This window comes from Atractosteus spatula, chromosome 11 (genome assembly GCF_055471065.1).
Source record: "Atractosteus spatula isolate fAtrSpa1 chromosome 11, fAtrSpa1.hap1, whole genome shotgun sequence".
NCBI lineage: Eukaryota > Metazoa > Chordata > Actinopteri > Semionotiformes > Lepisosteidae > Atractosteus > Atractosteus spatula.
The window spans coordinates 45,475,231-45,489,307 of NC_142716.1; the positions used below are offsets into that span (position 1 = coordinate 45,475,231).

Below are 14,077 nucleotides of genomic sequence, written 5' to 3' on the forward strand. Positions count from 1 at the left end.
CATAGGCTTGTGGGACTCCTGCTTAGATCATCAGGGCTGTGGTTAGCTTAGGTATTGTGGACAGGCTTCAGGTTAAAGTATGGGTTAAAGGTAGATGTCAGAGAGAAGCGCTTGGGATGTGAGAGGTGGGAGTTCTGGGTGAGTATCATAATCCATCATTCGGACTCATATACCAACTGATACCAACTGTTTTCCGCCTTCTGTTCTACTGGTCTTGTGGACCGCATTACTGCGCATCATACCCGTAGGTGTCTGCTGTCATAGGGGAGCAAAGATTAGGGGGGTGGGTCCTGTTTCAGGTGTGCGGAATCGGGTAGGTAGAAGGAGGGGTTATTTGAAGGTCTTTGAACTGAAAGGCGGAGCCGCGGGCAGAGTTTGAGGAAGAAGAGGCGGTGCTGTTTTAAAAGGAAGACGCTGCCCCCTATGACAGCGCTGTCTCGGTGGCTGTGTAATTGTGTGCGTGGGTTAGTGTGGGTGCAGAGAGCGAGTTCTCTATAAAAGCTGCGGTTTTGCCTACGGTGTTCTCTGTGCGCGCTGCTTTTCTCTCTGTCCTTTTTTAAAAATATTTTGTATCGGTCTATTTTTCTACTATATTTCTGTTTTCCGGATAGCTCCTCTTGAAGAAGAAAAGGCTTGTCTATGGTTCTGACCGGAGCTTCCAAAATGTCTCGTACCGAAGAGGTGCACCGCATAACTGAGAATGTCTACAAGGTAGGTGCCCTCTGCTTTTATAGGCTACAGGTATCTGTTTTAGAAGAATTGCTCTTGCTCGCTTTAAAAATGCCCTGAGCCTGTTGAGCTCCTGTCTCAATTTGCACGTAAGGTGATTTGAATTCATGACTGTACAGTACATTCATATTTTTCCGGTGATAATGTCTTATTTTAAATTAATATTAATCTGTTATGGTGATTATCTTTTTGAGACGAAATATAAAATTTGTATGTAGGTATAAAAGGTTTAATCCGCTAATAATTATAGATGTTCATTTAAAAAAATAACATGCCTATCGGTATTCAGCACTCTCCCCCCCCCTCTGCAACAGGTAACCTATTATTTTTTGTTATAGAAGAGGTATAAATAGCTAGGTACTGTACGAACATGTCATTTAATCAACAATCAAGGTTACCCCAGCTATTGACTGTAGACAAACCATCGAGAAAGTGGGGGGGAAACGCTTGTTTTTATATAGTTTTCTTGTTAAAATCGGCATGAAGTGCTTTCTGTTTGCCCAGCTGAACTAACCCCCTCCTCGATTTGCTAAATTCAGCCGTAGTCCGCCGCAGCACAGTTGAATTGCTGAATCAGTCGGTCGTTCCGGTTACGCGACAGCTTCGTCCTAGCCAGTTCTTCAAGATGAAAAATGGGCCAGATACTGTACTTTCTTCGCCTCGATTCACAGGTGCGAGATCTCTTGGTACTGAAAAGCAGGGTACCATTGAGATTTCAGTGGTGATGTGATATGCTGTACAGGGTGTCTTCTGCTCACGAATAATGGTACTAACCTTGCCGATGACGTTATTTACTCTGTGACAGAGGTGAATTCCTCTTCTCAAAGGTTTGATCACGTCGTCCTATAAAATTTGCCAGGAGCAGAAACGGCTTTGGGCGTTCTCTTCTTAAAAACCAGTCTAGCAATCGGGGAGCTACTTGATATTCTCCCATGAGAACGAACCCAGGCAGTAAACTTTTCTTCTGTTTCTTAATAGATGTATGCTTAGTTACGTTTTATAAGCGAAAGACTGCACCTGGAGACTTAACCTTTTTCCAGAACCGTGTTTATTCTGTATAAAAAGAAAAAAACTGACCAACAGTGACACTTAACTCCAAAACTCGAAGTTCGCTTTCCTTTTTTGTTTTAATCGTCTACGCTAGTCTTACAACTTACAACACTTTATCTATTTCCATAATGTCTCCATCGGCGTTAGCCAGAACAAGCTGCCCGTGGGGCCGGGAGTGAGAGAGCAAGGGCAGGCGCTATAATTGGGGTTAGAGAACGGAGGCATTATGACACGCTGAGAAGAGCCGAGGGAGAAGTACAGTAGGTGGATGCAGCAACTTGAATCTATAGACTTTTTTTCATCTGCTGACAGACGGGAGTGATAAGTCCTTCATAATACTATTGGTTTTTTTTTTTTACAGTGAGACATTGGTGGTGCAGGGCTTAACGCAAGATGTTCTCTCTCATGCGGGTGTACAGTATGTTCATTAGCTTCTGTTGGTATTTAATTCCGTTTTCACTTGAACAGAGAAGCAGCTCAACAGCTTGCGTGTCATAAATAGAAGTTTTTTTTTCAGACATGATATTGGAATAATTAAGGTTCTAATGGAACACGAGGAAACGAGTGGTTAAAAGTTTCTCAGTGTGGTACTGAGACAACTTAATGGATAAAGACCTCGGATTACTTTTTTTGGGTGAGGGGGGTGTTACTTCTATAATGTGAAGTCTGGTGGGAGATTATGTAAACCACCTGTTACTCCCCAGCATCAGGTTTAGTTATGGGCTGTGAGAGAGCTGGGATAATGTCTGTCTGGGAAGAGAACAGCCAGAGTGTGTGCCAGTTCCAGTGTGAAAGGATAGCCCTCTCTCTCTCTCTCTCTCAAAGCAGAGGGCTAATCTTGGACGTCTAAACTAAGCTTAGTGAGATGGAAATACAGAAGGTTAGTTTCCGCCCAACATTTCCATAACAAAGCACTCCTTCACAAGCAAAGCAGGAATCTCTCATAGTCTGCTGAGCACACTGTATAACAAGCAGGCTATCTTATCAGCCATGTACAGACGAGCCTTTTTCAGCAGCAGATTATACCCCCCCCCCCAAATAAAAGAGAAACCCCCTTTGGAAAGGGGTGAGTGCCTGTTTGCCTGCAAGGGGGGTGACTTGTGAGCCGTGTGTGATCCTTAATGAAAGGTTACTCCCTACCTTTCCCTTTCCCACACTCGCAGCTCGCAGTCATGGGATTACTTTACAGGACAAACAGGCTTGCCAGGCAACTCCTGCCAACAGAGCAAGGGCGACCCAGTTCTGGCACACGAGCTGGCAGCAGGGTGGCGAAGACGGTACAGTGCAAGGCTGGTGTGTGGGTAGAGCAGAAAGGTCAGGAGAAAGCCAAGTGGTTTTGCGGTTGATATTTGGAGAAGAGGTTAAAACAATAATTCACCCGGTTTGACCCCCTCCCCGAACCTTGGAGGAAAAGGCTGTGGTCTGTGGAGATTTCGGTAAATGGGTGATGTGTCAAAGGACCCAGTAGGGTTGGAGAAGAGGACTGAGGAGCCAGTTGGAGCGAGATTTGGTGTTACCTTAACAGAGTCCCCTATATCGGCGGTTCTCCACACTGGACCTGGAGGACTGCTGTGTATTCTGGTTTATTGTTCCAAATGAGTTCTTAGTCTGAGGCTAATTAATCCCTTTAAGTGACGTTCCTGTACAATCAGACCTTCTCCATCTGTTTCTGCACTCAATCTTTGATTTCAGATGTACTCTGTAGGTGTGTTGCTAGGATGAAATTCAGCAAACGGAGCTCCTTCCATTCACTTCTCAGCGAGTGTTCACTACTCGTTAAGTGTTTTCTGTCTGAACCCTTCAGTACATCTGACTGTGTATGCTCTCAATGGGGGACCAATTAAGAATGTCATCCCCCACCTGCGTCTAGACATCGTATCAAGCCCTTCTACCGCAAAATGCCACTTTGTGTTCAGTTCACGTCCAATCATGTACATTCTGCACATCTGGACGAAGTCCTTGTTAACTGGAAAATAGATCTTAATCTTCTTCAGATCAATTAGCTTAATTGATTTAAGAGCCCCTTGCAAGGGTTCTCCAGGACCAGGATTCAGAGGCAAGGCCTGAGAGCCTCTTCAGGCTGCCTGAATAGTTCTCTGACCTCTGTCTGAGCCTGCATGCCTACAGTTCTGCGCCTGTCACAGACAACAGGACCACAGGCTGGACCGTACCAGAGCTCCCAGGGGAAGCCTTGCATCAAACTGTCTGATAGCCAGTGAATAAATCTGCACAGACGTGTTGTTGGTTCAAAATGCATCTACCCCCCCCCCCCCCCCCCCCAAAAAAAAAATTGCAAAATCCCTGTGGAATCCGTTAGACAGAAATTGAGTGAGTCCACATAAGTAAGAGTTTTCATTCAGAATTCATTATAAAAAAATCAGAAATCCCCTAAAATGTAAATAACTCTCACGTTCAGCTGTCTGCATGTGTCCCAGTAACTTTTCCTGTCAGAACAGGAGGGCATCCCAGGATGAGCTTGGCAGAATGCCACCTTAGACGCAGTAACCCAGGAGTGAAAATAACAGTCAATTCCATTCCTTTGACATTACATCTTCATAAGACCAGTAAACTGAGCCCAGCCATAATATGAAATATTCAGTTTTCTTTAGCTGCTTGGTCTATGACAGGTAAGTATCAAACAGCCTTGCCTTCTCACTTTTTGCCTTATGCACTGTTCAGGAGGCTAAACCGATCTGTCTTCTGGAATCTGGAGCTCTGTGCTGTCATGGCTGCAGCCTATCTCCTTATTTTTCACCTGGTGCTTGCTTGACCAGGTCAAGCAACCTCTCCTGAGACAGCTCTAAAAATGTAAGTCTAAACTGAATGCAGGAGGTACAATGCCGGATTAATGCAGATCGTGCAGTACAGTTCAACACGTAGAGCTGCATGCGGCCCAGTATTTTTCATTTGGCTATGGTGGGTTGCAATGAGCCGATATGAGTTGACCTGGGCTTGGATACTTTTCTTCAGGTATATTGATTAGGTCAGCTGTGTGAAAGGTGAATGTCATGGGGCCAGAAGAGATCATCATTCCTCCCCTCTGTTTGACCCCTGTTTTTTTTTCCGTGCTAGGGAGACAAGGGTTAGTGCTCCAAAGGTTGCTAATGTCCCTTTTTAGGGCTAGCACACTAAGCGAGAAGTAAGCTCTCGTGCAGAGATGCCATCTGTTTCCTCCAGAGGGATAAAGGGTGGGCAGACAGACAGGGAGCAACCTGCCACTGACGGGAACAGACTCTCTACTGCTGAGTAATTTGCCACTCTCACTAAAGCTGAAAGCTGAAGGCGACTGTGGTGATGCTGTGTGGGACTGACTCACGGAGTGTGTGGGCTGTATTTCATAGCTCAGCCGGAATTGTACCGCAGTGAGCTGAGGTGCTTTAGATATTGCCTACGTGTTGTAGGTGGTGTGCTTTCAAAGGCCTGTGGGTGCTCTGGGGTTCAGTGTCTCACTGAAATTGCCTCTCCCCCAGTCTTGTTATGATTTTCAATTTGCCAGGGTATTGCACAATTGAAGTTGCTGACTTACGTGTATGTGGGGGGGGGAGATGAAAAGTGGCCTGAACTAATTTTAAAATCCTAGACTCTATAATATTTCAACATTTTCTCCATCAAATGTTAATGTGAGTGCTGCTCTTGGTCCCGGCAAAGTGAGTGAATTTGAGTATGTGAACATTTGGCGTGATCAATCACTTAATGGTTGGTAGCTATAGAACAGATTTGTCAAATCAATATCAATAAAACATACAGTAGACCCACCCACTGAAATTGTTGCCTACCTGGGGCTACACTGGGTGGTGGTGGTGAGTCGGGGGACACACAAAGACAACAGAAGGAGATAGCTGTACCTTGTCATGGAAGCTGCCTGTGTACCTTCAGGGTGTATCCTTCTAGTTAAGTTAGAACCAATACCAGTACATGTTTGCGGCATTTCACATGTCCTCCCCGTTGCTGTATGAGTTCCAGAGGAATGTACAATGACAGGGTGAGGCTGTTTTTTTTTTTTAGTTTGTTTTGTTGTAACCTGATTGTAATAACTGGTGACAAGAGGGCTGGGTGTGTGTCCAGACCAGGCTTTCCTGTGAATAATCCACATGAGAAAAGCTGGAGTGTGCTGCCCAAACTATTCGTTTGCTTTCAACTAAAGCGCCAGACCTAGAACTTGGATGGAATGTAGAATAGATTGTCAGGACAGGGGCATATGTAAGAGCTTTGGGTCATAGTTCTCTGGGAAATGAATTTTGGCTACCACCAGAACATTCTTGCTGTTTCTTTAGTTGTTTATTGGTATTTTTAAGGGAGAGAAAACAGATGGTTTCTTAGCAACGCACCAACAGCTATCCTTACTATGCCCTATGAGTCATACAGAGGAGTTGTAAGGAGACGGGTTGGATAACTCTTTGAGAGAGGGTATTTTATTCTTTTATTTGGCGATGTGGTGGTGGGGACTTGTGTGCATTATTGACATTAGGGATTCTTAGGGACCAAGCTATGCTGTCTTGGTTACTTGGTTACACCCGCTGTGAGCCTGTAATAATGTCTGTCCAGTGAACCTTGAGGTTAAAAGCTCCTTAAAGCTCCATCAGATCACGTGTTCTTGCCATATTGTTGTTCATTTATCAACTGTTAAAATACATTGTGCTGTAAAACACTACATTTTTTTTTTTAATTACAGTTCCAAACGGTGTGCAGAAACTATTAATTGAATAAAGCCCTGAGCTTCCAAGTCAAGCCCCGAATGGATTGTGCTTGTTAAATAGTGAAACATTTGTCCAGTGTCATGAACGCTGTTATTACAATAGAACCTACCTGGAGTTGCTTTAAGGAGACAAGGGAAGGATTGTGCTTTTGATTCTTGTTCTCTGGTTTTCCCACTGTGCAGTGCCTGCTGCCCACTAGTTTGTTATACATATGGGGAGGGCAGCTAGGAACAGCTTTTCTAATTTTTTTTCACACTGCATCTCGTGTTTCAAATAAACTGACATTGCTCTCACTGCAAAATGGGGGAATACTTGCTTTCAAAATGCTTGGTACTGTTGTACTTGTAAAATAAGGACACTTAAAACATCTAGATTCCTAATCTCCCTAATTTAATATAAGAATTCTCTTAAGATTTGTTACATGTGTACCCGAAATAACCAGAAGAATTTAATTTTCTGTGAACACGCTGGCAATCATTGAAATCTGGAACTGGGCTTGTCTTTTGCTGACTGATCCAGATCGTGGCGAGCCCTTGAAAACATAAAAATACTACTTGTTGTCCTGAAAATGAAACCTATCCAAATGCAAAAGAAAGTGACGACAATTAATAAGTGATCTGCAGTTTCATGATGGCTGTGGCAGGGGTGTGTCTCACTGAAGTGGAAATACACTGCAGGGAAGATGGAGCTCTGCAGAGATTCGCAGATCTGACCCAAAGCCTTTCAAAAGAGTCAGGGTAAACACTTAAGTTATTGAACATATATGAACTACAAGTGAAGGTTTTCTGCGTTAATGCACTGATGCTGTGCAGTATTCCTCCAGTAGTGAGAGGGTGTAATGTAAGGGGTGAGATGGGAGTTGGGTCTCCCACTTCTGTGCTTTCAGATTAACATTATTTTCACAGGAAATGGATGTAAGCTGCAATGGCTGGATTTGTTATTTATTGCTTTTAATATTTGGCAAAACAGACCTGCTGATACTGGAAAGAAATGTCAATATACGGATTGCGGGTGCGCGTGTCCCTAAAAATGGTGACTCGGTGAGGGAGAGGTCTGAAAGTAAATGTAATGGGAGGGAAGGAAAGTCGTTTCTTTCAGCGGGAGGGTGGAAGGCAGCTCTGCCGGAGAGAGGCTGATAGCCACTGAAAACGGCCTCTAATTATTGCGTGGGGCTGCGGGCCTGTAATTACTCTGGAGAATGAGGGAGGAAGAGGTGAAGGAGGCTGTGGCTGTCATTGGGCTGAGAGCTTCCAACTGCTTCATGTATGACACTGATAATTGCAAATCTGTTCCCCTTGCCTGCAGGTAATTACACCTCAGGCCCCCAGAAACATGCTGTTTGTGCGAATACCTCTGTAGAAGCGTAACTGCAGTTAAGGTCACCGAATCCCACGTTAGCACAAGGTAGTCGCTGGAATCATTTGTAGTGCAGGGAAGAGGTAGACTGTGCAATCCTCTATTTTATGTCAAATATCTATTCAAAACAAATGGAAGAGCTCAAAATTCTCTACACAGAAACAGCATTTCAAAATCACCTGTGACATTAAGCTTGTATTTAGATGATAATTTTTTAAAATTTTCCCAGTGTAAGCTAATTGATAATGAGAACGGGAAAGACCTGTTCACTGTAACAAAAAGGGGAAATGTGCTTTTAAGATTTCATCTCTTTCTTCAGGCTTTGGCCTGAATTAAACAATATCTTAGTGGGAGAAGGGTTACTGTGAAGGAGATGAGAAAACTATGAACATGCTGAGCTGTGGAAAAACACCAGCCAGGCACTGGGAATCCCTCTTTGCTCTCTTGTAGGTAAAGGGATGGAAATGAGGTTCAGAATGAGGCTGCCTTGTGAAATTGGTTCTGTGGTCACACAGCTAGCATACTCAAATAGGAGCTCATTTGAATAACAAAAGGATAGCAGTTATAAAATCCTTTCCTTTTTCTAATTCCCAGCAAATGCATAGCATTTTGCAAAATGACTTAAGAGCCAGCTGTTTGAAAGCTAATAATAACCATTGATGGATGGTGTTCCCCCTGGAGGGAAGTCACAAAGGAAAACTTATAGGATGAGGTGGTTAGTATAATGTCTTGATTTCACATGCTTTTTTCCTGGCTAATGACAATGCCTATAGCACATCCTTGATGTAAAGGTGATAGAAATCACCAGGTCTGTGGTTTGGTGCAGTGGTACCTGTTCTTGTGTGTGTTGTGCTATGCTATTCATTGGTTAAATTATATTGTAAAGAGAGGGCAAATGCACAGATGCTGTGTCAGAAACTCTGTGACAAATATTTGGAGAAGAAAAATGGGTTTCCACATGGTAGGGGTGACCTTGGGTGCTGGCAGTGTAATATTTCATGCGATGCCCATTAAACAAGCCTCCTGGGCAGCAGGATGAGTAAATCCCAGTACTGCAGAGGCTACACTGTTGCTATGGAGACTGCTGAGGTGACAAGGTGTAAAAAAACTTTTTTTTTTGGGGGGGTGTTCTGTGCTGTGTTTGTGACGTTTTAGTAAGCTGCGATAGGGTAAACTAATTGATTGCAGGCCATAGTAAAATTAATTTGTGGAATGGGGAGAGGTAGGAAGCTATATTTCCGAAGACCGATACTGGGGAAGGCAAACTGTTCCCTCGTTCACTTCATATTCTGACAACTGTTGTCTCTCCTGTAGCTAAAGAGACAGTTCTTTAGACAATGCATATAAAAGCTTCACCTCTGAGCCCCCATTCCCAAATAAGCCATACAGTATGAGAGCATGTCTCTGGACAACAAAAGAACTGCTGAGCCCTGAGTTCATGCAGGGTGCTAAGGTGTGCCCTCAGACTCTTGTTTCTCCAGGTTTCAAGCCATTGGGCACAGCTGGAGAGCGCATCATGCTTGTTGCCAGTCTGGAAGTGGAATAGAGCAGAGAATTGTACTTTGCATTTTGAATGAAATGCAGAAGTGCAAATCCGACACGGAAAGTTAACTTTGACCACTTTCACGTCTAGTTATTTGTCCAGAGATCAGTACACGCGGAGAAGTTTTTATACCCTCTCTTCTCTACAGTGGGGGTTGGGGGGGAAAAACACTGCAGTAAGTGAAATGTACTGGAGACTGAAAAGGGAGGGTGGGGGGGGAGGGAACTGGTATGCAGCTAGTTTTTGCAATGGGAGTCAAGTTTTAAAAGAATGAAGACTAATTGTTTGTGGACATATATTTTCACTGGTCTAAAGATCTGGATAAATCAAGTCTGACATTTGTTAGTGAGATGAAGAGGTGTTGCTTGACTCAGCCAGCCTGCAGTAGGGAGGAAGTGACCTTTAGCCGCGCAGTGTCTCCAGCTGTCTGTACCCTTGGCTTGTGGATCCCTGAGTGTCTCTCTCAGGCCTGAGCCTGCCAGGCCACAGCATGCCTGTCCAATTGGCAGAGGGCATGGCCTCCAGAAATCATGGAGCAACTGCCTTGTTTATATTTAATTTACACCACAGCAGTCTGCTTTTCCTATCTTTTCTGTTCTCCGTTTTTTTTTTTAAATCGCGTTAAAGCCGGTGGTGCTTGTCCGTCAAAATAAATCGCTTCGTTCCTTTGTTAAACGCGCTGAGTTGCAATAGGTCATTCATGTATTGTGCACTTCGCAAAATGTGTTCTGTAATGCTGTGGCATACGTCTTGTCTGAAAAGCCTATTTTTTTCAGTGCAAGAACTAGGCCCTTGCCTTTATGAAGAAGGTCAATGTCCCTCCTTGTTCTCTCTGCTGCCTCTTAAGTTATTTATTCTATTCTGCTTTGGACTCCTATCTCTTTGCTCCCTTTTACACTACATCTTCCACTGCTATGCCTCAGTTTCTCTTGGCTACAGTGACTATGCCCCACTGTCTTTCTTAGTTTGTATCTCGACTCTAATTACTGTACCAGCCTAGTGTCGGTCTTCGCGGCTCAGTCTCTCACCCTGACATGATGAGCTGCTATTGCAGATAGTTTGCTATTCCTGACAGTTGAATATAACCACTGCAGTTCCCAGGCTGACTTTTTTTTTATATATTTAGCCTAAGGGCCGCGTTAGTAAAGTGGTCCCATAATGCAGTTCTCGCCTATTAGAGTTGGTGATCATGTTGAGAAGCCGGGGCTTTTTTTTTTTTTTTAGCATATTGTCAGTTTGGTACAGAGTGAAAGGCCTTCAAACTCTGCAGGTGATAGAATGAGGAAGCATGGCTGGAAGTTGTTGATAATAAACGTCAGTCAGTGTACTGGGTAAACCAAATGAACAAGGGCGGGTCTCCTGCTTGTATTAACCTGTATAGACTGAGGCTTTGTCAGCAGCTGGCTACACGCTCATTATGTGCCTTTCAGGCCGGCTCTGCTCAGAGGGGAAACAAAAGGAAACATGAAATTGAGTAGCGAGTTAAGGAAGAGGATATATCCTCTCGCATACAGTTATCCATCCAATGGTGACAAAACTGTATAAAGAAGCATTTCCCTTTTTCTTTCAGAAACTGATATGTGACAAATGCAGGATGATAGCTGTCGCGTCATTCATTTCTCAAAGCAAATAATGAGAAGCTTCTTTGATATTTTAAATTCAAATTACTCTGTAGCTAGCATGTTATCTAATATCTACCAATGATTTATGACTTGCTCTTTGTGAGAACTACAAGGAACATGTTTTACGAAGGATAGGCACCCCCACATACACAAACACACACCCACACCTATTATTTTGTTCAAATATCATTGCTTCAGTTGCGGTGTGTGAAAATATCCAGTCCTCTGCTAAAATGGCTTCTTTGAAATTCAGTTCACCCTAGAAACCAAGGTGATGCTGCTGATAAGGAATGGAAAAGTAGCTTTCCCCTTAAGCTTTCTCCTGACCAGCATTTCTACCATAAAGACCATAAAGGGGCTGCACAGCTTATACAAGGGCAGGATTCTTAGAATTCCAGAGTGCAATGAGCAAGATTTATGGTTCACTTTATGTGATTGTGATGCCTCTTCATTTGGTAGATCGCTCTGGTTCTGTACATTTTCGGGCTTCTTTTCATTACGAACAGCAAAAAAGTTCCTTAAGCTTTATTTCACAACTAGGATCGGTGGTTGCTTGTTTTGAGGTTTTACTAGTGCAGTGCAGTCTTCTTTGCAATAGAGTTTGATGCATATGCAATTAGCATGATGTTACCCTGGGGACTGTGCATACCGTACATAACATATAGAACTGAGAAAAGTAGGTCATTGCTGTCTGATTCCACAGTGTGAAGTTATTTTTTTTTCATGCTAGTAGGATGTTCTTCACTATGGTCTGGGTTATATTCGTTAGGATCTCATTTGCTTGCAGTATGCCAGTCCTGCCCCACTGTCAATCATGTAGAATGGCACTACTTCTCATGTCTCAAATGGCCAAATTTGTGCCAAAACACTGTAGCAGCACCAGTGGGCTGTGAAATACCACTGTGGTTCTTTACATGATAGCCTAACCTTCCGGCACATCTAAATCAGCTTCTGTTTTCTATCTGAAAACAGACAACAAGCCTCCCAGCACTGATGTTCCTTTCTTGATTATGTCAATTATGATATTCCAGTGTTTTGAGTAAGGGATCACACTGATATGCATTTAAAGCAGTGTGTGCAGCCCCAATCAACAGAACAGGCAAGTGCCTTTTCATACACCGTAGCTCAGCTTGTTACCCCATCAAAATGAGTGCGAAAAGATTTTGGAAAGTAACAGTGCTGTGAAATAAGTGCTCTTCTGAGCAAGTGAATATGGTATCAGCTGCTCGTGAATAACGCACAGCAAAAGCTCCAAGTATAGAGAACGTTCCCAGATGCTTCTCAAAATTGTTCTCTATCATCCTGACTTCACAACAGTAGCTTCCAGTAAAATGGCAGTGTGGAAGAATTTAGGTGACATTTTAAAGAAAAAACAAATTAATGTTCCAACAGAGCAGGTACAAGCATGAAATCTACATTCCACTTCACATTTGTCACAGAGGAATAAGATCAAAGAGTGGATGTACTTATTTAAGAAGGAGGTGGGGTTGCTTGGTTCGATTTAGTTCCTTCCTTACTGTCTGCCCCTCTCTCCACAGTTTCACACTGTTAGGTTCCTGGAATCTTGAGCTAATTGATTTGATGAACATGCCTGCCTAATGTGGCTTGTTAATTTAGAAAAACGATCTGCTTTTCACTACGCTTGCAGTCCAGGCAGAGTTTGTTTAGGGGTGGGTGGAGGTGGTTATCTTGTCTAGCTCTTAAACTGGATATGTGCCAGAGTTTCAGAGCTTGAGTTATGCCTCAAGATGGAATCTCCTTGAGACTATTAATGAAAAACAAACCAGGTCTATAGTGGACTCAGAGATTGATTTTTGTTTTTGTTTTTTCTCATTCCTGCAAGAGTATATATTTCAACTGTTCAGTATTTAATTGGCACATTAGGTAGCTCTGCCACTTCTTGGCTCCAGTGTCCTGGGTTCAAATCTGGTTCTCAATCTGTGTGGAATTTGTCAGATTTCACCCAATTTTTCACCTCACCAGATTTTCACATCAATGATGTGTCTGGACTGGTCTTGTCCAGGGTGTAGTCCTGCCTTTCCTCCTCTGCCAGCAGGGTGAGGCTGAGACTCTAAGGGTAAGGTGGTTTCTGAAAATGGAGAATGAGAATATTCTATTGTCTTTTCTTCCTCTCTAGAGATTACCTTGCAAGTCTTTTTTCCCCACTGTGATTTATACAGGCTCTTTATAAAATTGGGCTGCCAGTTCAAACTTTTTTTGTTGTGAAGACCGTGGAGGAATGTGATTTAATCCTTATGCATTTCCACTGATATTACCACATCTTATTGGTGTGGACACTGCTTGTCTGTGATTTGCATTAGCAAGACGCATGACTGCATAGAATTAGTGTTGGCTGCCATTGGTACTCTTTGTGATTTTAAGGGTGATATTTCCGTGCTCCATGGCACTCATTTTGCACAGCTGAATAGTTTGCAGACATTACTTCAGGTAATTCTCAAAATTAAATTCTTTTGGAATGGGATGTCAACAGGATGTCCCAACAGTCAACAGTTTGTGTTGGAATTTATAGGGAAATGCAACTTGAGCATTGAATAAAGAGAACTGTTTGCAAGTTAGAACTTGATCAAAATCGATGGCTGGGTATGTGAAGGTTTTGGTGGCGGAGAACAGGTGAATCTTGATCCTTTGTTATTCCCGCTGGCTTGTCCTGTTGAAGTTATTGTATACTGCCTAACACCTAGGTCATAAACATCATAACACAAGGGTGTGTCCTGACTGCTTTTGCGTACAGAATGCAGTTTTTAACATAAAATGTTAGCTTGAGCAAATAATTAACGGATTTTGTTTTGTCAGTTGACAAACATGATTTCCAGAGGAATGGCAGGTGTCAAAGAATTGTTTTGGGGGTATTTTCTTCCATTATATTCTATTAAACTGGCAGGTAGCTGAATTAAAACCACCTTCTGTGATTAGTCAGTGAGCTGACACCAAGCCCTAATTAAAATCTCAGCAGTGGCGCGGCAGCCACAGTGTGGGAGAGGGCAGGAGAAAAGGTGGGAAAACTGCGTGGTGCAATGTGTAGGCATGTTTGGGCTCCTTGAGGAGATGGCGGCATCTCG

The 14,077-nt window shown here is 43.2% G+C and overlaps 1 protein-coding gene across 3 annotated transcripts in view; it reads left to right on the forward strand.

The window, feature by feature from the left end:
• The first annotated feature begins 429 nt into the window (after positions 1 to 429).
• baiap2b (BAR/IMD domain containing adaptor protein 2b) overlaps positions 430 to 14,077 on the forward strand; it is a 70,433-nt gene continuing 56,785 nt past the window's right edge. For 2 of the 3 annotated variants that reach the window (XM_088927681.1, XM_088927680.1), the window contains exon 1: positions 430 to 711. In XM_088927681.1, the coding sequence (XP_088783807.1) occupies positions 640 to 711 (72 nt within the window). In that variant the 5' untranslated portion in view covers positions 430 to 639. The remainder of the gene's footprint in view (positions 712 to 14,077) is intronic. The other variant, XM_088927682.1, reaches the window with a different exon arrangement.